This window comes from Doryrhamphus excisus, linkage group LG4 (assembly GCF_037039965.1).
Source record: "Doryrhamphus excisus strain RoL-2023G ecotype Guam linkage group LG4, RoL_Dexc_Guam_v1.1, whole genome shotgun sequence".
Classification (NCBI taxonomy): Eukaryota; Metazoa; Chordata; class Actinopteri; order Syngnathiformes; family Syngnathidae; genus Doryrhamphus; species Doryrhamphus excisus.
Window position 1 is genome coordinate 1,924,800 of NC_136360.1, and position 27,853 is coordinate 1,952,652.

General features: G+C 40.3%; 1 protein-coding gene across 4 annotated transcripts in view; it reads left to right on the top strand.

Annotated features, from left to right (window-relative positions):
• pde4ba (phosphodiesterase 4B, cAMP-specific a) overlaps nucleotides 1-27,853 on the top strand; it is a 148,697-nt gene that overhangs the window by 55,558 nt on the left and 65,286 nt on the right. Inside the window, exon 1 of one of the 4 annotated variants that reach the window (XM_058074371.2) lies at nucleotides 27,294-27,749. The exons of the other annotated variants lie outside the window; for them this stretch is intronic. Within the exon in view, the coding sequence (XP_057930354.2) occupies nucleotides 27,574-27,749 (176 nt within the window). The 5' untranslated portion in view covers nucleotides 27,294-27,573. Of the gene's footprint in view, nucleotides 1-27,293; nucleotides 27,750-27,853 lie in introns of those variants that run through there. 4 annotated transcript variants of the gene reach the window in all.

The window sequence follows — 27,853 nt, forward strand, 5'->3', positions numbered from 1 at the left end:
GTCCTCACATGGGTCATAGGGGGTGCCGGAGCCTATCCCAGCTGTCTTCAGGCGAGAGGCGAGGTACACCCTGGACTGGTGGCCAGCCAATCACAGGGCACATATAGACAAACAACCATTCACACTCATATTCATACCTATGGACAACCCCATGCATGCACGGGGAGAACATGCAAACTCCACACAGAGATGGCCGAGGGTGGGTTTTGAACCCAGATCTTCTAGCTGTGAGGTCTGCGCGCTAACCACTTGACCGCTGTGCAGCCGCTGTAGGTTCAACAATCCTTTATTTCCCATACTCTGTTATTGTCTGATCGAAAGTCACAATTTGCCCATGAAAGTTGGATAACATGGTTTTTACAGAAGTTTCTCCTTTATAGTTATTGTTTAGTTCCTCATGTGTTCAAAATAATTAATTTTATGCTTCAAAGAAAGGCATAATTGAAGAATTTAGGTAGGCTAGACGATTGGGAGAATTGGCTTCTACTCCCGAAGTGATTACCTGCTCACACTTGTGTGTAGCTAAGAGGATATTTCATGTAATCGCTCTCCTCCATTCCCTCTCCTGGCCCTTGCACCAACAGCTTCTCTCTTCAGTCAATCGCTGCAATACATTTGCTCGACCCGTTCATTGACTTGATTCCGCTCTTGCTGCCTAATAACTGTTATCTTAATTGAAATCAATAGAGGGATATATGTAGAATTGACTGTGGCCAGGAGGCGTCGGGCGATGGTAACTTATCATTTCCAGGTACGATATCAACTGTCTGTCTCACAACACACCTCAGCCCCCGAAATAAAATCATGTTTCAAAAACCGAATCCTCAATTCCGCATTAAGCTTCGACACAGTGTTCTTGTTTTTCTTATGCATTTGGCATATGTGTAGGGACAGATTGTCAGGGAAAAATGGGACGGAGGCAGGGAATCAGATATGTACTTACACTTTGTGTGAGTCAGCTCAGCTGCTACAACACCAGGGAAGCTAGAGTTCGGGTTCCTCGTTGATAAGGAGCCAGAAAAATTGTTAAACAACAATTTATAGCCCAGGCAAAGTATTGACTGAAGATTTAAGCACAGATTCAAACGGTTATCCCTGCTACCTTGACACTCTTTGATTGAATGGCACACAAACTCAACAATGTTGAATACTACTTAGTTCCTTTGGATTCCTTCTAGTAACTGTGGATGTTTGATTAAGTGTAGAATTACTATGGCCAACCATCAAAATCCTGGACTGAATGAAGAGGATAACACCAGAAAAATGGCTTATTCACCTCATGAAGGAGAGACAGAGAGCGCTAGAGAGACTGACAACATGTGTAATGAAGGAATGATGAGGTTGTTCAATTGTGTGACTCTTGTCAAGACGACTTGAGTGGTAATAGTTCCCAGGAGGAGGACGACAAGGCCGGTTGATGAATGACTATTCGTTAACTAGCTCCTTAACTAGCTCTTTAACTAGCTCCATAACTAGCCATATTACATTCACTCTTCTTCAGAAAAATGTCACAACGCGGTGGTGTGGTGGCGACGATGCAGAGACGGGTGCAACATTTTCTAGATGTTTTAATAGTGGCCTTTTTAGTTGTGTCCCATTATGTGCATTAATTACCTGCTTTTTTAGCTGTTTTTTTATCTTTATAACTCACCGAAATGCTGTTTTCATGTCTCACATAAGGATTGTGGATGATGGGAACATTTTTTTTCAATTTTCAATTTAGATTAGATTAGATTAATTAGATTAATTAGATTAATTAGATTAAACTTTAATCTAATCTATATCTAATCTATAGTATGGCTCATGTCACTGGTACAGGGCAACAAAATGCAGTTAGCATCCAAATACTTTATTAGTAAATAAATTACTATACAAATTACTATACTAAACAAATGATCCTGTCTTAGTGGCGACATGCGTGCATGAATATTGGACATCGTAGAGGGACCGAATGATTGTGCAAGCTGCTCATGTTCTGACAGCGAGCTAGAAGCATCTCCAAGGCAGATAATTGGCCCCAGTGACTAAGTGACATCTTTCAGCCCAGCTGTAGGGGATCTGAACTGGTCTTGGCATACAAATGCTGCGTGTGTAGGAGAGCGTTGCTCACCTGGGTTATTACAGAAGAGCCAACTTGATATAGGAAATGAGTTCTCGGGTTCTAAAATAAATATGAATATCATGTGGGCTGCACGGTGTCCGAGTGGTTAGCCTCACAGCTGGGAGACCCGAGTTCAATTCAGTTCCACCCTCGGCCATCTCTGTGTGGAGTTTTCCGGGTACTCCGGTTTCCTCCCACATTCCAAAAACATGCTAGGTTAATTGGCGACTCCAAATTGTCCATAGGTATGAATGTGAGTGTGAATGGTTGTTTGTCTATATGTGCCCTGTGATTGGCTGGCGACCAGTCCAGGGTGTACCCCGTCTCTCGCCCGAAGATAGCTGGGATAGGCTCCAGCACCGTGACCCTTGTGAGGATAAGAGGTCGAAAATGAATGAATGAATTAGGTAGAACTCCAATTTACTGAATGTTCGTGCATTGTTCTCAGAAAATATAAACATGTAAAACTACTGATTGACATATGCCGATCACATGCTTTTCCATGAAAATCGGCCAATAACTATAACTATTGAGCGCCACATCTTTATCCACCTCTGTAGAAAGTATGAATATCATGTTATTTTTTAACATTGTAGCTAAATAAACAATTAGAAAAACATAAACAATATAAATAATTAGACTTTCACAATGTTTCATACTAGTTCCACACGGCACATGTGTTTGTTTTGGCTTTGGCATGCCAGAGGTGATCGGCTTTTGTGATCAGCGTTGAAAGCAAATTATCATCCTATGCATATGCTGATTGTTCAATGATTCTTGGGGAATGTGTTGGAATGTAGAAGGATTTTTTTTTTTAATATTTCATTCCCAGATGCTCTTGAAGCAACAGTTTGCTTACATCTGAAATGTATAAAATGTGTGTTCATCTGCTTAGGCTGCTTAGCATTAATATTATTAAAGCAGAATGCTTACCAAAAGGCAAAAAAAGCACATGTTGAGTATAAAGTCTGCCCTAATTAGCAAAATGATGCACTCCTTGGTATGCAAATCTGAGTTCCAGACTCTTACTGACAGCCACTCAAGCTCACAAAGTGATTTATCGGCATTATATCAACGCATTACTATATTAGTGGGGTTTTCTGAAGGTCATTTGAATGTGACTTTATTATGTTCTGCATTAATTCAAGTGTTGTTTGTCAATTTAGAATGCAAAAATGTTTGATTGCGGTTTTGGAAAATATGCAGGACACCTTTCTGTTTATGTGGCCGTGCGTTGTACTGATGCGGCCATTTGTTAATGACCTTGGTTAACAGATTGGGTGTCAGCCAGATGGGCGAGATCCATATTGAATACAGAATCGTAGCCTGGCTTGCTGTTTAGAATTAGAGTAAATTTAAAATGGTATCCAGCTGTGCTGACGTATATAAATGATTAGTATAGCAACAGCAATTGGGTTAAAAAATTAAACTACCTTTTTATAGTCACAGGCACACACACACACACACACACAAAGCAATTCCCTTCAGTCACCCCACCACTCCTCAATCTATTTGTGTGTCAAGTACCATAAGTGTCCAGATGTCTAGCAGTGATGGGGTGAAGATGAGGGGGCTGATTGTTCCATCTCTGTCCACAATAATCCTGCTGACCTTTTGGGTCTCGCAGGGATAGTCATTGCCTCATCAGTGTGTGTGTGTGTGTGTGTGTGTGTGTGTGTGTGTGTGTTAGCTTAATTATGTGTGCACATGTGAGGGATAGGTTTTTGTGTGGATGTCTGTGACAGCAGTGAAATGCCAGGGGTGGAACTGGTTCTTGTTTCATTCCGTCCACGGAGACAGCTGCCACTCGGTCTCTATGGTAACGAATCGAGCTTGAACCGTGATGTTGAATGTGTGTGTGTGTGTGTGTGTGTGTCTTTGTTAGTTTGACAGAGATGGGTGTGTGCAAGTGACATGCTAAGGAGTGACATTGTCTGTTTTGGAACCCTTCAACGAGTGTAGACAACACATTTGTAATTTAAACTTAAGCAACTCCTCTTCATCGGTGACATGACTTTCCAAGCAAATATTGTATGACGGAGCATAAAAAAAAAGAAAACTGAAATGAAAAAAATGCTGTAATTTTTAGAAGAATAAGGTCAAAATATTAAGAGCAAAAAGGCGTATTCTAAAACAATTGTTTATAATAAACATGCAAAATTATGAAGACAAATAATGCAATTTTAGTAGCATAGAATCGAATTTTAATCATTTTGACTTATATGACTTATATTTTCATTTTTTACTTGTATGTCATTATGACTTATATTTTCATTAATATTTAAACTCTTTGCCACTAAAATTACATTATTTGTCCTCATAATTTGAGGAAAAATAAATTTTTTTCATTTTAGTAGCATAAAAGTGAAATATTTTAGAAAAAAGAAAAATTTTTTATGCCATAATATTATGAGAAACAAAGAAAACAAATATTAAATTGTCATTTTGGGAAAATTAGGTGACAAACAAGTTGTGCTGTTATGAAAATAAAGTCAAAATATTTTGAGAATAAACTCATAACTGTGAGAAAAGAAAAGAACGCTGACATAGTTGGTAGAAAACTGAAGAAATGCAAAAAATGGCTTGATGCATTGATAACAGTTAGCGAGTGGTTAGCGCGCAGACCTCACAGCTAGGAGACCAGGGTTCAATTCCACCCTCGGCCATCTCTGTGTGGAGTTTGCATGTTCTCCCCGTGCATGCGTGGGTTTTCTCCGGGTACTCCGGTTTCCTCCCACATTCCAAAAACATGCTAGGTTAATTAGCGACTCCAAATTGTCCATAGGTATGAAATTGAGTGTGAATGGTTGTTTGTCTATATGTGCCCTGTGATTGGCTGAAGACCAGTCCAGGGTGTACCCCGCCTCTCACCCGCGACCCTCGTGAGGATAAGCGGTAGAAAATTAATGAATGAATTAAATATTTCATGACACCCTTATTTTGTTTACACAATGAGACAAGAAGTGGCAAAGTGCGCTCTTATTTTGAAGGCCGGAAGTGTGTTGAAAATGTCGGTTGATGGTTCAGATAAGCTGGGGGCCTCTCGTCTTTTTTTTCCCATTCAGAACACTTGTATAAACACTCATCCAGCCTGAGTCGCACACACACACACAGAGCTGCACTAGCATGCTCTGCTAAACTAAGCTAACCCAGCTAGCTTCCAACCACGCATTGTGAGAGAGGAGAGTCCAGGTTGTTTCGCCAAATTTTGGTGCGCTTTTCCACTGTCGACTTGTTTTTGGGTTTTGGGTTTTTTGGTCCCCGCTCAGCCAATCATGGGGCACATATAGACAAACAACCATTCACACTCAAATTCATACCTATGGACAATTTGGAGTAGCCAATTAACCTAGCATGTTTTTGGAATGTGGGAGGAAATCGGAGTACCCGGAGAAAAACCCACACATGCAAACTCCACGCAGAGATGGCCGAGGGTGGAATTGAACACTAGTCTCCTAGCTGTGAGGTCTGCGCGCTAACCACTAGCCCGCCGTGCCATCTCCTTCAAGTTTCAATGTATCCAAATTAGCTCGGCTGTTTTTTTTAAACATTCGATTACACTGTGAAAAGAATATTCCAAATTTTCCCGAATATACTGTGTATTTGTATCACCTTGTTCTCAGCACTGACCTACAAATGTCATACCAGACCCAAGATGAGGAATGACTTTGCAGTTGTTGTTCACCTCCCGATTCATCTGTATGGAATTGCCCCTGCCGTGTTTAACGTTGACCTAGGCACCAAAGAAGCCCCCCCCCTCTGTGTGAATGTACGCCGCCACTCTGCCTGCAGGCAGCCTTCACACGACATTCGTCTTCCAGGGTTCCTGCCAACTCTCGCCATCTGCCAGCGTCTTTACAGCGCTTCTTGTAAGGAGTCCAGACGCAGTGCAAAAAAAAAAACAACAGACCCCTCTGGAACACAGAGACATCGCACACGATGACACACACGCGGTTCCCACGAACACGTTCATCCCAGCGACACCTCTTCTTGCTCATCACCATGCAGTGACTGTTGAGCCTGATGAGGATGCGGGTGCTAAATGCCAGTAACTCTCCACAGCCTTAATTAGAATGATGATGCTTGGTGATGACAAAAGACAGCAATTATTCTGAGGTCACCGAAAAAGGGGTCGTGATAGTGAAGATGATGATGACAACCTTCATTAGGCTTTGCCATCGTGATGTTTTGACACAGTTAAAAAGGGGTCACATCTCATTTCATTTCATCTAAGTTATGAAATTCAAATTTATCTCGTGACACCGTGTTGGTCACATTACGCTGGCAACTGGTGACAATCATTAACATAGTGGTTGTGAATAATTTTAGTAAGTCAATACCTAATATCTGGTTTGGAAAATGTGGAATTAATCCATGTGATCGGTTTCGTCCGATCTCACTCAATAACCGCGTATACATGGACCCAAATATTCCAATTGCATTCGGTTTATTTATTTGTAAAACCTTTGTATACACCTCATTCCCAAAGAAAAGTGCCAATCCGAATTAACATATAATCAAATTCCCAGGGATGGAATATTCCTTTCCCTAATCCGATTGAGGTATCTTGTACCTGCTCAAACGGAAATTTCTTCTTTGTGGTGTTTTTCTTCTTCTGTTGTTTATTAGCGGTTGGAAAGCAGCTTTCGTGTGTATTAGCGCCATCTGTGGAACAGAATCTAAACCCTTCTATACGCCAGTTTTTCTTTAAAAATAATATATATATCTACGTATATAAAACATGTCCCGACTTTAATTATAAAATATTAGCAATATTGAATTTGATCTTTTCCTGTTTAAATTTAATCCCGGGTGCGTTCTTTCAGGGCATGCTCAGATATGACGTAACACGCAGCTCCAGACGTTCTTAGGTTTTAAAAATGGAGGCGAGCAATCGGGACTGCTGCGGAAAGTTTTTTTTTTCATCCAAATTAAATTTCAAGACTGGACGCACGGAAAAACTCACAATACGGAATTATTCCAACAAGTGAAAGAAAAACTCAGAGAAGTCAGTATCACGTGATGTTGATGTTTACGTTTTACTGGGCATGCCCCATTGACTATTCTGTTTGATTATACCCTTACGAAAAAAAATTTATTTATCAATATATTACTAAATATATTGCATTATATTATAATATATTATTTTTCCATTATATTTTCCAATACATTATATATTATAATCATATATTTTTGTACATATATTATACAATATATTATATATTCATGTAATATATGGCAATATATTGCAGAATATTCAAATGATTGCCGCTTTCAATATAATGAAATATATTAAATCTAAATATATAATATATGAGTTTATATACCCCAAATTTTTTGCAATTTTAATGTAAAAATATAGTCCTTTTTTGGTCTTGATCGCAAGAGATTTTGTATATGTATCAATATATACACATATATGATCTAGGCATATATTGCAATATATTGGAAAATATAAACATAAGATCCCATATATGGAAATATTTTTCCTAATACATAGCATTATATTTGCCAATATACTGCAATATTTTTTTTTCCATAAGGGTAGCGGCGCATGTAGACAAGAGATCGGAATATTCCTTTTTATGTATACCATTTTTTCGGAAAGGTCATTCAGAAAGATTACATATATGATATATGAGTTTATATATCCCAAATTATATGCAATTTTATATATGTAAAAATATAGTCCTTTTTTGGTCTTGATCGCAAGATATTTTGTATATGTATCAATATATACACATATATGATCTATGCATATATTGCAATATATTGGAAAATATGAACATAAGATCCCATATATGGAAATATTTTTCCTAATACATAGCATTATATTTGCCAATATACTGCAATATTTTTTTTTCCATAAGGGTAGCGGCGCATGTAGACAAGAGATCGGAATATTCCTTTTTATGTATACCATTTTTTCGGAAAGGTCATTCAGAAAGATTACATTTGGAAAGAGGAAAAAACTCGTGTAAATGATCGGTATAGGAATCGTCAGCATCAAACCCATCATCTGATGCGGATCGCTTCAAATGTTAGCGTTTGTATAGCTGTCTGGGTACTTCACGGTGACTGAGAAACCGATTCCACTCCACAAGGGAAACACAAAAGAAACAGCCTTTTAATTACAGCCTTGTTTACTGATGTCAATTTTTAGGACCTCCATATGTCCCAGATGGCCCCGTCTCCTTGTCTGCGTGTCTGTCAATTTCAGCACTCAACTAAGCAGACCTTGCATTTGGAGCAACGGCAGATTAAGTAGTTTAATATTGACTTGCTTTAGGCTTGTGGGTTTTAATGAAGAAACATTTCAGCTCTAACGAGGGACGCATATGCAAGCAGAGTCTGGTAAGCGGTGGGGATGGCAAACAGAGATTACAGGTAATATTTCTCATCCAAGTGGTCCTCGGTTTATGACGGTCCGTTTCATGCTCATTAATGCACCTCCAGAAATTAATTAAAAATTAATTTTGATGTGTAAACAACCCATGAGAGGTAGTTACGGCGCGGTGTGGCGTGGACGAATACAATAGGCTCGGAATTGGCTTCACTTGTCTCACTCGCTTCAGTGTTGCGGCCATTGTTATGGATAAACTCCTGAGCATTATACATAACTGCCAGATCGTTGCCGCATCCTTGAGCATGTTAAAGGATCCCGTTCTCTGAAAACAACGGTAATAAATAAGCAGTGTAGTGGCCTTATTATTGAAATTAAAACATTGCTAGTGCTTTTGTTTACTTTTTTCTGAGTTTCATCTAATCCTTAATTCTATGGCCTTCATGTGTTCTTTATACAGTATTCTGAGTCCAGGAATGGAACTCAATGGTACTCGAACTTGCACATGTTTTAATTCTCAACAGATTTTACTATTACTTGACACAATATAATCAATAAAACAGGATTATTGTTCGGCTGCACGGCAGAAAAGTGGTTAGCTCGCAGCTGGGAGACCCGAGTTCAATTCCACCCTCGGCCATCTCTGTTCTCCCCGTGCATGCGTGGGTTTTCTCCGGGTACTCCGGTTTCCTCCCACATCCCAAAAACATGCTAGGTTAATTAGCAACTCCAAATTGTCCATAGGTATGAATGTGAGTGTGAATGGTTGTTTGTCTATATGTGCCCTGTGATTGGCTGGCCACCAGTCCAGGGTGTACCCCGCCTCTCGCCCAAAGACAGCTGGGATAGGCTCCAGCACCCCTCGCAACCCTTGTGAGGAAAAAATGATAGAAAATGAATGAATTAATTAATTAATTAATTAACATTTAATTGCCGATTAATCAGTTACCCAATTAATTGACAACTATTTTGGTTTTTTGATATAAATATGTGAATATCCTCAGATTTTAGCTTCTCAAAAGTGAATATTTTTTGTATATGTGCCCTGTGATTGGCTGGCCACCAGTCCAGGGTGTACCCCGCCTCTCGCCCAAAGACAGCTGGGATAGGCTCCAGCACCCCCCGCAACCCTCGTGAGGAAAAGCGGTAGAAAATGAATGAATGAATGTAATAATGGACAAGTGGTTCGCGCGCAAGCCACACAGCTAGGAGACCCGTGTTCAATTCCACCCTTGGCCATCTTTGTGTGGAGTGCATGTGTGGGTTTTCCTCCCACATTCTAAAAACATGCTAGGTTAATTGGTGACTCCAAATTGTCCATAGTTATGAATGTGAGTGTGAATGGTTGTTTGTCCCGAAGACAGTTGGGATAGGCTCCAGCACCCCTGCGACCCTTGTGAGGATAAGCGGCAGAAAATGAATGAATGATTATTGTTCCTATAGCATGTGGTGGACTTGGACATCACCAACGCCGCACACGTTTCCATGAGTTTGTCCTCATATGTGAAGTCTATTTCACTTTTGGATGCCCTCAGTGTTGACCACACACAACAGGTTTTTCGGTTGTAAATATTTTATATCTGAATTCATCTGCCCCAGACTCTTTCTGAGTGGACCGTGGAGAAAAAACACACCTCACACCAGATAGAGATAGATCTATCCTAGCTGACTTAGTCTGCCTTAGTCGACCTTGTAGTAGTTACCAACCAATCACAGGGAACATCTCAACAAACAACCATTCACACTCATGCCTATGCACACTTTAGAGTCGCAAATGAATCTAACATGAATGTTTTTGTGCCACATAGAGATTTCGTAACCCGGATCTTCTCACTGCAAGTAGTGGTGGGCAAAACCGTTCATTTCAGTGAACCGGATCATTCTGGTTCATTCAGTAAAAAGATCCGTTCATTTTGGTCATTTCGTTTAATTGGTCGTGAGCCTGTGATCGCCCCCTGTACATAGACCCGATCGGCCGTGTCGAGTCAGTCCGTTCACTCATGTTCACGTTCATTCCGATTCAACACGTGATGACTAATGGTGTGTTGGTCATGAACGAACGGGTCAAAAGAACTAGTTCCTTTTTGTGAACGGAATGAACGAGGTCACAGACAGTGTCGGTCAATCTCTTGGTCTCGGTCTTTCAGTCAGCTAACCCTACCCGCCCACAGAGCGAGGTGCGACTATAGGATAAGACAGGCAAAAGGAACGGTGAACTGACTCTCCAGCCAATCAAAAAACAAAAAGCATTTGCAACTGAATGAACTGAATGCGTATTTTAGGGGCGGTGACCTTGTTCTTTCCATTCACAAAAAAAAACTCGTTCTTTTGACCCATTCGTTCATGACCGACCCATCTGCGAGGCAGAACCATAGCATTTCAGTATGTGGAATCAAACTATGGAATGGATTGAGTAAGGACCTCAAACAATGCACAACGATGAGCCAATTCAAGAAACAATACAAGCAGTTGATGTTTGCTAAATACAAGGATGAAGAGTCTTGAACCAGTCATGATGTGCTATATATATCACTATATTGACACTTACTATGGTACCCATTATGGCATTGGATGCTCATATCACCTTGTACTTCGGTACGAGGTACATTATTAAAAAAAAAACAAAAAAAAACCTTAAACTGTATTATGGAAAGCAGGAAGTGAACAAATGTAACAGTTACTGATTTTAAAAGTACCAGATGGAGGGGTAGGATTTAATAAGCTTTGCTTCTTCCTACTCCTTTCGGACATGTGGAACTGGGAACTGATTATGTGATGCATTCAATTGTAATCTGATGCATGTTCAAATGAAATAAAACCATTACCATTACCATTACCATTACCAGAACTGCTACGCATTTTTCCACTTTGCAGCCTTTGTATCTTATCGGATTGGCTTCTAACTAAAGTATGTATGTATGTACGTATGTACGTTTGTACCGCTCACTTTGATGTGATTTGAACATAGAGAGCAATATAAAAATAACTACTAGCTACTAAATAACTACCTTATGCTGAGCCGGACCTTAATTTCTCTTTGGCCTCATAAAACCGATGTCTTTTAGGGACATGCGCTGTAGTTGAAGCCATGAGAAATGTGTTTTTTTTTTCTGCTTATGTAATGTTAATGTCATGGACTAAGAAAATAACTCTTCATATATAAGTCTTTATATTTCTGTTCAAATTGAACAATATGGTTCCTGATATTGTTCTCATAGGCGACACACAAATGACATATTTTGGTGGTTAATGCCAAATAAAGTTCCATCATCTTTACTGGAGATAACAATATTTCCACTAACAGGACTGGAGTGGCAAATCAGACCAGTTTGTCCACTTTGTACTGGAGACGAGATAAGGCAAAATGAAGTGTTTTTGGCATGGATAATTTGTAGCATGTTAGTGGAGTGGAGTGTGTCATTGTTGTGGAGTACCTCACCGTAGGGGTTCCCCCCCCCCCACACACCCCTCAGCTTGTGCTGGCACAGTGATGCTAAAGAGGACGGATAACCATCCCATGAACTAAATATAGTACTAAATATATCTTTTAAGTGGTCTTGGCTGCTATGTTGTCACAGTGACTGTTTTTCCCGCTGAATGGAACATTTGCACGGTCACAGCCATTTGAGTTGCTCTTTGTGAGATGAGTTCTACTGCATCGTGTGTCCGACAATTACAGTGTAGCCACTGAATCGTGGCTTTTTGGGGAAAAAAACAGCTAAGGCTTATAAATTGGAAGTCATTATGCCGTGAAACTTCAAATGCTGCTGTGGGTATAGTGTCCGAGTCACTGAGTGTGGCTGTGCATGTCTGATAAGCTGTTTGAGACAACGGCATCATATCTGTTAAACCTCAAAGCTTTGCCTTGATTGCTACTTGGATATTTTAAGTACAACCGAATGGAAGTGATAGAAATTTTTTTGTTGTGTTTGCATCATAGATTTATGCTAAGAGTCCACTGTTAGACGCCAGTTGTTGCCAGTTCGCGCCAATGCGATTTGCTGCGGCACCTAGTGTCACCAATAAGGTGCCTACTGGCGTGCGGTGGCTCAAACTGCCTCCCAACTGGCTCGTGGTGGCCCGCAAAAATTTAGTGTGGCGGCAAAAACACCTAAAAAAAGTTTAAAATCTTCGTCGCGACGATTGCTTGATGCAAGTGTCCACCAAGTGGAACCAAATGTCGCAAACAATCCGCCTGTTGGAATCCACTGGAATGTAATGGCGTGAGCCAAGTTGTGCCAATGATATGTTGATATGTTGATATGTTAACGCCAAAAAAATTTATTTGTAATATAATATTCATTTATATGTTCGGATGTGTATGTAATGCTAGAAGTCCACTGGACCGACGCCAGTTGGTGCCAGTTTGCACCAATGCAATTTGCTGTGGCACCTAGTGTCACCAATAAGGTGCCTACTGGCGTGCGGTGGCTCAAACTGCCTCCCAACAGGCTCGTGGTGGCCCGCAAAAATTTAGTTTGGCGGCAAAAACACCTAAAAAAAGTTTAAAATTTTCGTCGCGACGATTGCTTGATGCAAGTGTCCACCAAGTGGAACCAAATGTCGCAAACAATCCGCCTGTTGGAATCCACTGGAATGTAATGGCGTGAGCCAAGTTGTGCCAATGATATGTTGATATGTTGATATGTTAACGACAAAAAAATCTATTTGTAATATAATATTCATTTATATGTTCGGATGTGTATGTAATGCTAGAAGTCCACTGGACCGACGCCAGTTGGTGCCAGTTTGCACCAATGCAATTTGCTGCGGCACCTAGTGTCACCAATAAGGTGCCTACTGGCGTGCGGTGGCTCAAACTGCCTCCCAACTGGCTCGTGGTGGCCCGCAAAAATTTAGTTTGGCGGCAAAAACACCTAAAAAAAAGTTTAAAATCTTCGTCGCGACGATTGCTTGATGCAAGTGTCCACCAAGTGGAACCAAATGTCGCAAACAATCCGCCTGTTGGAATCCACTGGAATGTAATGGCGTGAGCCAAGTTGTGCCAATGATATGTTGATATGTTAACGACAAAAAAATCTATTTGTAATATAATATTCATTTATATGTTCGGATGTGTATGTAATGCTAGAAGTCCACTGGACCGACGCCAGTTGGTGCCAGTTTGCACCAATGCAATTTGCAGTGGCACCTAGTGTCACCAATAAGGTGCCTACTGGTGTGCGGTGGCTCAAACTGCCTCCCAACAGGCTCGTGGTGGCCCGCAAAAATTTAGTTTGGCGGCAAGAAAAATGTAAAAAGTTTAAAATCTTTGTCGCACCGATTGCTTGATGCAAGTGTCCACCAAGTGGAACCAAATGTCGCAAACAATCCGCCTGTTGGAATCCACTGGAATGTAATGGCGTGAGCCAAGCTGTGACAATGATGCTAGGAGGTGACTATAGGGGATTTTGTTCATGTCGAGAGGGCCCCAACAATGTTTTCTTGCCACCAAATAAGTTTTCTTGCCGCCAAACTCAATTTTTGCGGGCCACCACGAGCCACTTGGGAGGCAGTTTGAGCCACTGCACGCCAGTAGGCACCTTATTGGTGACACTAGGTGCCATAGCAAATCGCATTGGCGCAATCTGGCGCCAACTGGCGCCGGTCAAGTGGACTCCTAGCATTACATACACATCCTAACATATAAATGAATATTATATTACAAATTATTATATATATTATAAATTATGATATTACAAAGTCCCTTATAGCCACATTTACACTCGTATATAGTAGACAGAATAAGAGGAAATAAGCCATTTAAAACGTGCTCATGTGTGTTACTATAAATGTGTTCCATAGAGAACCTTAAAGAGAGGCTGACAAGAAGTGTGATGATTTTAGAGAGGAATTTTTATTAAGAATTATTGTGCTTCTTCTGTGATAATTCAAACCTGCAATAAAAGCCTGTTTTTCCGGTGGTAATGTTAGATCTCGGTGTGTGTTACCCTAACACCATTGACACCTAGTGACCAGTGAAAAATACTACACTTTATCTACGTCTTTGAATGTGTCTTTGGAATGCCTTATATTGTATTTTAGTTCATTTTTATGCTTGAAAATGCTTAATATTGGAACAAATATGTGGAGTTGTTGAGGCCAATGTGAGCAATCATTTATTAGCGTCTGTGCTTCCAAGTCAACGTTGGCAGGACCAGAGGTGGCTCGGCTCTGCGGTTGCTCTGCAGTGAGTGACTCAGCTGGATCAAGACCTGTCCGTCTCCCTTTTTTTTTTCTTTTTTGGATCTCACCTCTTTTAATGTGTTGTGCATTTGATCCCATGTCTCTTTGTAAAATATATGTTGCTTTTCTCATTAGATTTCTCTCAATTCTTCTGACTTTGTGTGTTTCTCTGACCATTCCACCGCTCTTTCTTTTCTCGCATCCACTTCCATCTGTCCGTGTTGTCCCTGCAGGGCTTAAGACTGATACAGGCACTTTTTTGTGACTGAGCTGTACGGATGCTGTTTGCACAGCAAATAGCCTTGGAGTGGCATTGAATCGATCTGTTAATGCCTACATAAATCCGCTACACCATAGAAATAATTGGACTCATTTTCTGTCTGAGCACCCTTTATCTATTTGTGGCGAGGACGAGGTATGGGTGTGGAGGTGAGCAACCGTGTTCAAAGGCAGCGATGCAGGGAAAATGTTTTAATCGGTGAAAATGATGGATATTTCAGAGCTTATGTTAGCCAAATGTGTTCATATTCTATTTCCAATGCTTTCCTCCCACATTCCAAAAACATGCTAGGTTAATTAGCGACTCCAAATTGTCCATAGGTATGAATGTGAGTGTGAATGGTTGTTTGTCTACGTATATGTGCCCTGTGATTGGCTGGCGACCAGTCCAGAGCGTACCCTGCCTGTCGCCGGAAGACAGCTGGGATAGGCTCCAGCACCGCCGCAACCCTCGTGAGGATAAGCGGTAGAAAATGAATCAATGAATGAATGTGGAAGAAACACAAATAATTGATACGCACCAATGGTGGGTTATTTTGTAGTTCACACAACACTCAGTAATACATAATGTACTTGAATGCCTCATCAGGACAGGGCACACACAGTTCTTATAAAAATGATGAAAAGAGACAGAAAATATGATTGTCAACATTCAGTATGAACACATAATCCACCCGCACACATGATTCCCTGATCCATGCACAGCAGTCGAGTGGTTAGTGCGCAGATTGAACCAGGGTTCAATTCCATCCTTGGCCATCTCTGTGTGGAGTTTGCATGCCCCCCCTCCTTGCATGTGTGGGTTTTCTCCGGGTACTCCGGCTTCCTCCCACATTCCAAAAACATGCTAGGTTAATTAGCGACTCCAAATTGTCCATAGGTATGAATGTGAGTGTGAATGGTTGTTTGTCTATATGTGCCCTGTGATTGGCTGGCGACCAGTCCAGGGTGTACCCCGCCTCTCGCCTGAAGACAGCTGGGATAGGCTCCAGCACCCCCGCGACCCTCGTGAGGAAAAAGCGGGAGAAAATGAATGAATGAATGATTCCCTGATCCCTGCATGGCAGCTGAGTGGTCAGTGCACAGATTGAACCAGGGTTCAATTCCAGCCTCGGCCATCTCTGTGTGGAGTTTGCATATTCTCCCCGTGCATGTTCTCACCCATTTTCTCCGGGTACTCCGGTTTCCTCCCACATTCCAAAAACATGCTAGGTTAATTAGCGACTCCAAATTGTCCATAGGTATGAATGTGAGTGTGAATGGTTGTTTGTCTATATGTGCCCTGTGATTGGCTGGCGACCAGTCCAGGGTGTACCCCGCCTCTTGCCTGAAGACAGCTGGGATAGGCTCCAGCACCCCCGCGACCCGAAAATGAATGAATGATTCTCTGATCCAAATCTGTCTATAGTTTCCCAATTCTTAATAAAACAAACAAAACACCATACAGAAACCATACCAATGAGCAATGAGGTTTGTCAAGAGCTAAGTCATATGTAAAACTGTATTTATCTTTCAAAAACAAGTGAAAAGCAAAAAATAGTGTTAAAGTTCATACTTGTATCAAACTTCTCCCTGTTAAATAATAGAACTGAAGAACCCCAGGAATGTAAGGCAGCACGTTTGATGAAATGACTGAGTGACAGGCTGACGTCATGAGTAGAGGTGAGGGGAGTCCAGGAAGAGCGTGAAGAAACAGAACAGAGAGAGACTTTGTGCAGATATTCCTGAAAGACTGTCTGCTCTTTGTCAGTTATAATCTAGAATGACGTAAATAGTTCCTTGTGGTCTTCTCTCGTGCAGTGCTGGCATCATATGAATTACGAGACTCCATTTTAATTCTACTGGGTTTTTTTTTTGTTAGATAAAAGCCCCTGTGTGTGTTTTGTTTTGTGTACTGTATGACTTGATGGAGGGACGAAGCTGACGGGAGTAGGAGAGTGGTTGGAATATGATTCCTATACTCAGGTTGCACACAGTGTTCTGTGTGTGTGTGTGTGTGTGTGTGTGAGCACACATTGTATAGCCATGGGCCAAGCTGCACAAAGAACACATTGAATGAAAGAATACCCTGCTGTACACACACAGGAAGTATACCTAAACACACAGAGATCCCACCTTGACGTCACTGCACTACTCTCATCAACTGGGATAACCTGGGACCTCCAGGGGAGTCTGGCCTGGAGATTGTCTCATGACATCAAACTCGTTCTGGTCGCCAGCCAATCACAGGGCACATATAGACAAACAACCATTCACACTCACATTCATACCTATGGACAATTTGGAGTCGCCAATTAACATTTTTCTAATATTTACATTTTAATTTTGAGATTGTGTGTCAAGCCACTAATAAGAGTGGAGCAGATTGTTGACCACAAGCTTTCTAGCTCTTCCAGAATCTGCACCTATTCCAGCTGTATTTCTTTGGATTTCGCAGTAGGGGGGAAACCCCTTTCATTCATTCATTCATTCTCTATCACTTTTCCTCACGAGGGTCGCGGGGGTTGCTGGAGCCTATTCCAGCTGTCTTCGGGCGAGAGGCGGGGTTCACCCTGGACTGGTCGCCAGCCAATCACAGGGCACATATAGACAAACAACCATTCACACTCACATTCATACCTATGGACAATTTGGAGTCGCTAATTAACCTAGCATGTTTTTGGAATGTGGGAGGAAACCGGAGTACCCGGAGAAAACCCACGCATGCACGGGGAGAACATGCAAACTCCACACAGAGATGGCCGAGAGTGGAATTGAACTCTGGTCTCCCAGCTGTGAGGTTTGCGCGCTAACCACTCGACCATTATTAGATTCATTCATTCATTTTCTACCGCTTTTCCTCACGGGGGGTGCCAGAGCCTATCCCAGCTATCTTTGGGAGGCGGGGTACACCCTGGACTGGTGGCCAGCCAATCACAGGGCACATATAGACAAACAACCATTCACACTCACATTCATACCTATGGACAATTTGGACCTAGCATGTTTTTGGAATGAGAAAACGGGAGTACCCGAAGAAAACCCACACATGCACGGGCAGAACATGCAAACTCTACACAGAGATGGCCGAGGATGGAATTGAACTCGGGTCTCCAAGCTGTGAGGCCTGCGTACTAACCACTTGTCCACCGTGCAGCCCATTCAAGAACACTCGGAAATAAATGTGCAAGTTATATCTATGTTTGGTTATGTCGACAACCCTTTATGTTGACAACCGTTTATGTTGATAACTTAAAGGGGTTGGACTGTATTTCAGTTTTATTATTACTAGGATCCGTGCAACCGTTTCCCTTCCGTTACGATATCAATATTTCAGCCTTGGGTATTGCCTGATAGTGATATAAATCTGATATGATATCGGCATGTATTATACATACTTTCATTACTTATTTTGGAGTGCGGAGTGTTGGAAAAGACTGGAGAACTTAAGGACAATAAGTCAACTGTCATGATTTGCAGATGTTTTGGACGCCGTTGGTTGTTGGTTGTTGGTTGTTGGTTGTTGGTTGTTGGTTGTTTCATCTTCTGGTCTTGCAAGGATCCTCATGCTGTTGTCGGTGGTACTGCTTTGGAGGCGGGTTGGGGTTGGTTGTGTTGAACTTCCTTGGTTTTGTGCCACCATGGTGGACTTTTGCATGTCGGGTTTTGCACTAGACTGCTGCAGTGATGGACTATTTGAGTCCGAGTGTGATGTAATCCATTCTCATTGTTTTGCTACTATCCGAATGATATCGATGTCAGATCAGGACGCCACTAATTTTTACAACATGAGTAATGAGGTTTTTGACTTTTTATTTTTTTTATTATTTATTATTTCATGTCATGGCACATACAGGAAATAAGAAGAAAAGGGGACATATGACTAGATCAGACCAGAAAAGAAAACAAAGGCTGAAAACAAGATACAGGATCTTGTTGAAGTTAGGCTTTGTTCAAACCAACCGCCATGGCAACCAGACTGGCGTATGTACAGTATGTATGTCACACTGACGTACGCACGGTGTCAGAGCATGCATGCTTCAGCTCTCTTAACTCACTCCGTGATAATTACGTTGTTGTTCTGATGTCGCTGATGGTCTTGGGTGGTGTGGTGCCCCCCACCCCCCCCAGCCAGTGATATGGAGCCTATCCCACATGACTTAAGCTGAATCCTTAGAGGAGTAGGTTGTAGATACCAGACCGAGACCTGGATTCGAATCACCACTTGTTAGCTTTCTGATGGTTCCTTGTGAGGTAAAGTGTAAAGCCTGTGGAAGTGAAGACCTGGATTGTGAGATCAATCCAGCTTCCTCTGGTGAACCAGAGCCCACGGGTCGATGACCAGAGCGCTGGTAGACTGTGACATGCAGCTGAGCGGTGTCACTATTCTTTGTTCATGCAGTGTTTAACATGACAGGAATACAGTTTGTCTTCATTCCGGAACAAAACACGAATCCTTCTCCTCTGGTCGACAAGAAAAATGCTTCTGGAACAAAAGTAGTGAAATTTTACTCGTTTTAGTTCACTAATAAAGAAAAAGTACATCAGAAGTGCAGATCAGATGTGGTTTCCAAGATACGGTATTGGGTCAAAATAGGATACCAGCAAAAGTGGTAGTTTATGTCTAGAGCAGGGGTCTCAAACTCAATTTACTTGGGGGCCGCTGGAGCTCGGGTCTGGGTGAGACTGGGCCGCATCAGGTTTTCCAAAAAAAAAACAAAAAAAAAACGCATTTATTAAAAACAAAAAAATTTAAAAAACTTTGCTTTGGTTCCAATTTTCTACAATAAAAGCTCAGATAAAACATTCCACTGTTCTCAAATATCTTACTTTTTATTTTTCTTCACAAAATAAGATGAAAAATAAATAAACAAATCAAGAATAAACAAAAAAAATAAATCAGTAATAAATAAATATAATAATAATAATAATAATAAAACGGCAAATACTAAAAACTTAAGAAACCACATATAGTTGCTGGGTAGACAAATGATTTTTTCAAATTAAAATGAACAAAGCATTATTAGAGCCCTGTAGACATGACAAAACACGACTATAGTCACATTTATACTCTTTTTATTTACAACATATTGCGCAACTGCAGGGTCTTGAGACACATGCTAACTCGCAAACTAGAGAGCTAGCGACCTAAACGGTAGCCTTCAAGTTATTTCCTTTAAACTTAAATAGCCAAAAACTTACCACTTCCACACGGATAGGGAGGATAACTATTAACAGTTATTTAACCTTTAACATGAACATTAATCAAACGTAATAATTTTTTCTGGGTACATGATACCATACAGCATCCATATCAAACTTGCGCCAAATGCGGACTTACCACTTCCACACGGATAGGGAGGATAACTATTAACAGTTATTTAACCTTTAACATGAACATTAATCAAACGTAATAATTTTTTCTGGGTACATGATACCATACAGCATCCATATCAAACTTGCGCCAAATGCGGACTTACCACTTCCACACGGATAGGGAGGATAACTATTAACAGTTATTTAACCTTTAACATGAACATGAATCAAACGTAATAATATTTTCTGGGTACATGATACCATACAGCATCCATATCAAACTTGCGCGGGCTGCACTAACATTAAACTTCCATATCAAGGCGGGGGCCTCAAACTAGTGTCCTGCGGGCCACATTCGGCCCGCGGGCCGCATGTTTGAGACCCCTGGTCTAGAGTTTTGACATGAAATATTTTGTTTTTATTTGCAGAAATCTCTCTCTCTGAAGTGGACAGAACGCATTCATGTAGAGAAAGTTTATGAGCAGTCGCAGAAATTGACTTTTGCATCAGTGTTTATTGGAAACCAACTACATTTATAAGCAGCTGGTGGCAAACCTCCTGAGGTCCTAGAAAGCTTTAGGCTGTAATATGTCACCGAAGTTACACTTTTTGCATTCCCGTCTATTGCAGCTATGGATAAAAGATATCAGGGACAGTGGAACCCCCCCCCCCTCCACCCCCACCCCAATTATCAAACCCTCTGTGGAAAAAGTTTGGACACCCCTGGTTTAAACGATGCTTCAAGCTAGTCAACACAGGCCGAACCACAGATCTCAAGTCAAGTGCTTTTCAAACCACTTGTTTCTAGCAGCCTGTCATTCATTTCAATAGTGGCACTCAAATTGGTCTAACAAAAAAATAATAAAATCCTTTTTGTGCGCTTGGTGAAAGCTATTTCATATGTGCCGTCTCAAGTGTGAAGACGCAAATGAAGCGGTTGTACCCACTTTTTTCCAACAAGGCACTTGGAAGCGTGTCGCCTACAAAACATCTAGGGAGAGGTTGTGTATCCTGATGCAGGATGGAGTCGTTGTTGTTTTTATGTTTTTATATAGTGTGTTGCTGCTCTGTGTGACTGTGTGATATCGAGCAAAGTGACAGGAGAAGAAATAAATGATAAATGGAAGATGATGCATAAATAGTGGTACATGTATGCTGTACATTTTACCTGTATTGACACGTATTATACCCTATTTTCTGGACTATAAGTCGCGCCGGAATATAAGTCCCACAAGGCCAAAAATGTATAATTAAGTAGAAAAAACATACATAAGTCGCACTGGAGTATAAGTTGCATTTTTTGCAGTTAATTTATTTTCCAAACTACTTGACCAAAACAGACATTACGTCCTCTTGGAAGGCAAATTCTAACAATAAAAGAATGGAGAATATGCTGAATCGATGTAAGATATGCTAACACAATGGTTATTCAGCTACATGAAAAATAAACATGAACAGAAAAGGTGTCCAGTGTTTATGTAACATATTATCAGCGAATTCAAGAAACGATACAAGCAGTTGATGTTTGCTAAATACAAGGATGAAGAGTCTTGAACCAGTCATGATGTGCTATATATATCACTATATTGACAATTACTATGGTACCCATTATGGCATTGGATGCTCATATCACCGAGTACTTCGGTAAGAGGTGCATTATTTAAAAAAAAAAAAAAAAAAAACTCAAACTGTATTATTGAAAGCAGGAAGTGAACAAATGTAACAGTTACTGATTGTAAAAGTACCAGATTGAGGGGTAGGATTTAATAAGCTTTGCTTCTTCCTACTCCTTTTGGACATGTGGAACTGTGAACTGATTATGTGATGCATTCAATTGTAATCTGATGCATGTTCAAATGAAATGAAACCATTACCATTACCATGACATAACAAACTGTTTTAAGTACAGTAACTGTTTTGTTTTCTTCATGGAAGTAAGAGTAGCCTGTCCTTTATGCCAAACTTTCTCTCTGCTGTTCGATTCCCGTTTTCAGCTGCAAATTTAGGATTTTCTTTTGGGGGGCATTTGTGTTCTGTCGTTCTCAGTTGTCTTTGTAAGCTAACGTCTACTGTTTAAATATGGAATTGTTAAGGATTAGGAGATATCAGTGCGAAAGTCTAGAGTGCCCTCTTGTGGCTGTCTGTGAAATTGTGTTTTTTTTTCTTTTTTTCATTTATAAGTCGCTCTGGAGTATAAGTCGCAGGAACAGCCAACCTATGAAAAAAGGTCTGAAAAAATATGGTATTCTAATTTTCCATATGGTGAAAGAGAATTTTTTTTTTTACAAAAATCTCAGAATTTGTGGTGATCCACTGTATTAATATTGTTATATAGCTGAGAAATATATATAACATAGAAATATTGTTTTTAGATTTTTTGGGGGGAGAAAGTCAGATTTAGCAAGATTTTTACAAATTTTTTCCTGACAAACGCAAATAAATTCTTTGGTTACTCGAAGCTGGGAGATCAGAGATCAGCCATGAAATGTGACCTATACGTGGTCCACCAAACCTGAGCTGATGCCACAACAAGAAGGAACAGTGTCAGTTTCAGAGGGACAAGCAGAGTCATACAACAAGGACAATACAAAAGCTCTGATGAAGACTGGACTACATACTTCTACTTCTATGTACTCTTTGCATTTATCCGATTCTAAGTGCTCGGTCATCACTTTTTACATTTATTGCTGATATATATATTCCTGAACGAGGATGCTTTGAGATCTGTTTGGACCCTTTTGATTGTTTGATACACTTTTTTTGAACACCCTGAAGAGACATGAGATAACCCATCTGCCTTCATGAGACTACTTTGTGACGTCAGGATGCATGGTCTGTGTGATCGAGATCTGTTCATTAATACTCATCTTACACTTTCACCAGCGATGAATCAAGTCAAGTAAGTTGAGCTGAGACTTTGCAAGAAACACATTTATTTTTCCCAGACTTAGCAAGATTATGACGACGTTGTCAACCAGTCTGGAAGTTCCTATTGGTCCTTTCTGCTACCGGCGCCACTCCTGGGTTGGGTATGTGAAGCTTAATGAGAAGTGGGCGGCCTAGGATACTAGGATATTCTACTCTATACATTCAAGTGTACGTATATGGTGTTGTATTTCATGCAAGGTTTTGTAGTAGCTCCATGTGCGGATCGCGTCGAAACCGCGTTTACAGAAAGTCTTAATCGGTGGGATGATGAGGTTAGTAGCGCAGTCAGTTGTTTAAGGGAAAGATTATGATTTGGTTAGAAAAGACGCATTGAAACGCATAACCCCATTGTATACAATACATATTACATATGTGAGAACATAATTCCCATTCATTTTCTATGGGAAATATCTCTGGGAAAAGTCGGAATTTGCAGAAACTCCCTAATCTTCATGACATCTCCTTTACTTCAGAACTACTACCAATGGTTTAAATAGCTTTCTTTGGCAGGAGCCAATCACAAGCCACAAGCTTGTCAATACACCGGAAAATTGCATGAGGTCATTACTCAGTATAACAGTCTAACTTTATAATGCTATAACCATCGCGCAGCAACTTAACACTCACAACTGAACACAGACAGCTGAACGAATCATTGCAGTGCCTCAAAGTAACGCATAATAATAAGTTAAAATAGTTGTTTTTATTCTAAATTCATATTGGTACTTGTATATTTCTTAGCTACCCTTTGAGTGTTAAGTTGCTGTGTAGTGATTTTAGAGTTCTCCCAAAGATGATAAGTCAGACTGTTGTATTAAGTAATGACCTCCTGCCATATCCACCGGGTTGATAAGCTTGTTGTGAGTTTTTTCATCGCTCATGATTGGCTCCTGTCAGATACCTGGTCCTCGTCGACACGTATACGCCCCAAATTTTCCATTTTATGAGGTGTAGATGTGTATGTGACTTAGTGTATATATACTTCATGCTTACCTAAGCCTTTGAATGTGGAAATGATGAAAACCGAATGAAATGAAAAAATTATTGACGCTCTCGTAGACGTATTAAATGAACAATATGAGTATTATTGTTGTTTGTAGTGCTGTAGAACCGTACTGATATATCATACCGAGGTGATCTAAGATTTCAGAAACATCTCTGAAAGGGTGTATGCCTTCTGGCTATCCCAGCGTGATTGTGTGTGACGTCAAATAGAATAGAGTGCGTTGTTGTGCTGAGAGGAGATGCACTCAACAACCGCAGATTAGATTAATAACATGCCCCCGTTTTCAGAGAGGGGAATTGAGTTTATTCAGATAGTGGAAGATAGGAAACAGGTTAAGGAACTGATTGAAAAGGATTTCTCTTCACTGCTCTTACGGTGTATTTTCAGCCTGCTCTTTTTTCCCCCTCGTTATTTTACTAGATTACTTCTTTTTTAGTCATTCAAATAAATAACGATAAATACAATGTGAGGAGATTCTGTGTGACAACATTACATAGGCTTTCTCATTTTAAATACTAATTTTAATTGTGGGCTTAATGTTTTAAACCAGATTAGCTCTTCTTATTGTTCAGTTCTGAAATCCATGCTTCAATAATAAAAAATTATCAATTTTTTTATGCTTACCTTCTACTGGGAATGATCTGAACGTCGCCTCCATCATCTGTCTGCATGTGTTGTTAAAAACGTACCCTTTCGCTCTGTCCCTCTGATCTCTTTGTGCTCTAATTTTAGAGTGAATATCCAAATAGCTTTGAGGGATCATGTGTGTTTTTGTCGGTGTTTATTTATAACGGGCTGCATGTGTGGTTTTGCACACCGGCTGATGTACTTTTATGTCCGGAGTTGAGGAAAAATGAGGATGAGAACTGCCTTGAAGCCAAAAAAAAGGGACATTTTGTCCCTTCTTTTGTCTTTGTCAGTGCACACCATTGAAATACAAATTTATTATCAAGTATACTATAAAGTACATGTAAATTTGCATTATTTCAACTCTGGGTCACAATTATGAGCATTTGTAACACGTATATTAAAACCTTAGCACCCTAAAATACCACTGTAGTAGTTTTCCTGATGGTGTGCACCACCTGGTGGCATGTCTTGCATACTACATCTTGTCATGCATATGAAAGTCAACTGGAGGTGATCAGTCGCAGTAACACAGTGCCCTCTTGTGGTTACTGGCAGAACTGTTCACAGTGGTATCCTGTTTAAGTAGCTTAGCGCTGTCTCAGGTGTTTGTGTACGTGAAGGCACCTTTCCAAGGGTGAATACCTTCACTGAGTGACTATGTTTTGCTTGCCTGAAGAGGATTTATAGTGAAAATCTTCTCTTGGCACAACGATTGAAGGTGAAACACATGCAGTATCATCTTTTGACAGCCGTGCTTGTTTTGCAGTAGTCTTTTTATTTCCTTGCACAATTCTTAAGTTCTTGTGATTGCACAATCACAAAATCACAGTGTGTTCTAACTATAATTCTACATTCTAAAAATTCAGTGGCTGAATTATGTACAAATCAATATGATTTAGTGATTTCATGATTTTGGCGATCAGTCCAGGTTGGACTGGACTTTTTCCACCGAGGGTCACAGATTGAAAAATAAAAGGATGCCAGGGCTGCTTTGATATATTATTAGGAAGATATATGTTGAATATAAGAATGGCAGCTCAGCTTTGTGATGTAGGTGAAAATATAGGTATATATTATAAAATATAGGTATATTATTAGTATGAACTTCAGTGTTTGCTTGTTTTTTCCTACATTTTACTCCCAAACTGTTTCAAGTAAATAATCTTCATAAATTTTCTTTTTTTAAAGTATAATTTTATAAAATTACAACATTATTTTGTTTTGGTTTATGACTTCTGAAAAATAATATTTATATATAATATATTTTTTTTAATATTTCAAGCCTGTGCTGCTAAAAAATAATGTCATTTTTTCTATTACTATTCTTATGTAGCAGGGGTCTTAAACACGCAGCCCGCGGGCCAAATGTGGCCCGCAGGACACTAGTTTGAGGCCCCCGCCTTGATATGAAAGTTTAATGTTAGTGCGGCCCGCGCAAGTTTGATATGGATGCTGTATGGTATCATGTACCCAGAAAATATTATTACATTTGATTAATGTTCATGTTAAAGGTTAAATAACTGTTAATAGTTATCCTCCCTATCCGTGTGGAAGTGGTACGTTTTTGGCTATTTAAGTTTAAAGGAAATAACTTGAAGGCTACCGTTTAGGTCGCTAGCTCTCTAGTTTGCGAGTTAGCATGTGTCTCAAGACCCTGCAGTTGCGCAATATGTTGTAAATAAAAAGAGTATTTGAGTTTAAATCGAGTTTGAGACCCCTGTTGTAAAGTTATTTAAAAAAATAAAATTTTACAATAATAATAAAAAAAAATTCATTAGAATATATTTTTTCTCATAATATTTTGACTTACTTCTCATAAAATTTCAGCGTTTTTTTTCTTCATTTTTTCAAATATATTTTTAAAATGTGTCGCCGACCATACGTCATAGGCCCCCAGGTTGCACTTTGAACATCTCTGCTCGAACTCATTATTATTGTTTTTTTTTGCAATATGGATGCCTTCATATTGACTGGGGGTCCTGTAACATATATCTTGGGCAACATTTAATTCCTATGAAATTATATGCCGTCAAAACAATTCATATTTTAACTGACATGCACTCACTGGCCACAACATGAGGTTGGTCATACTTCAAGCATTGAAAAAAAATCTGATACAGTTGTTGTATTGGATGTCAGATATACAGTATGTTTTAGTACTGTATATTATACCGTACGCTGCAATGTCATCAGGCTCAGCGGCCCCCCTGCAGGCATGCCAGATGCCACCTATTTCTCTCACACACCAACAAGACAAGCACGGCACTTAAGAATGAAGTAATTATCATCATCGTTATTTCTTTTCATCCAGGAAACAAGTCAGGAAAAAAAAAAATGTGAGGCGATACGGAGGAGCTGATATCGGTTAGCCATGCACACACAACTTCGTTCAAGCTAATTGGCTGTTAGATGAGATGGCTGACTCCATAGTCCTGAGAATCCAGTCCGGAACTTGAATGCACCTCTTACTCTGCTGGGCTGCACTGAAGGGAAACACACACACATACACGTACACACATACACACACACATACACACATACACACACACATACACACACCATGGGAGGGAACTATAGGCTTTGCCAAATAGAGAGTCCACAAAGAAAGAGTGGCAGACCATGAACAAGAGCAGAAAGAGTTGCATGATGTGATGTGTGTTGTTGTGTGTGTGTGTGTGGGTATGTGTGAGACATGAGATCAAGTGTGTGTGTGTGTGTATATGTTATATATGCTAGATAACTTTTGAAATGATCATAGCTTTATTTACATTTACATGTAAAGGCTTAGTGTGATTTTTTTTTTGTATGTGTAATATCTGCAAGGAGTGTTTGTGGTTACATGCGTTTAGCAGCTATTGTGTGCATGTGTGTGTCGGGGCAATGTACCGGCGTTCACCTTGTGCCAGGGGAAGGGTTCATTTTGACTTCAGCGAGGAAGTCATCAGGAAACTCCATGCCGCCAACCACGGCCACGCTCACAGGTCAGGACACTAACCACAATAAGACACGCTCGAGCTTATTCTTACTCTGTTTGTGTTGTTCTGTGTACTGTACAGTATTTTAGGTCTCTGCTTGCTTCCTGTAT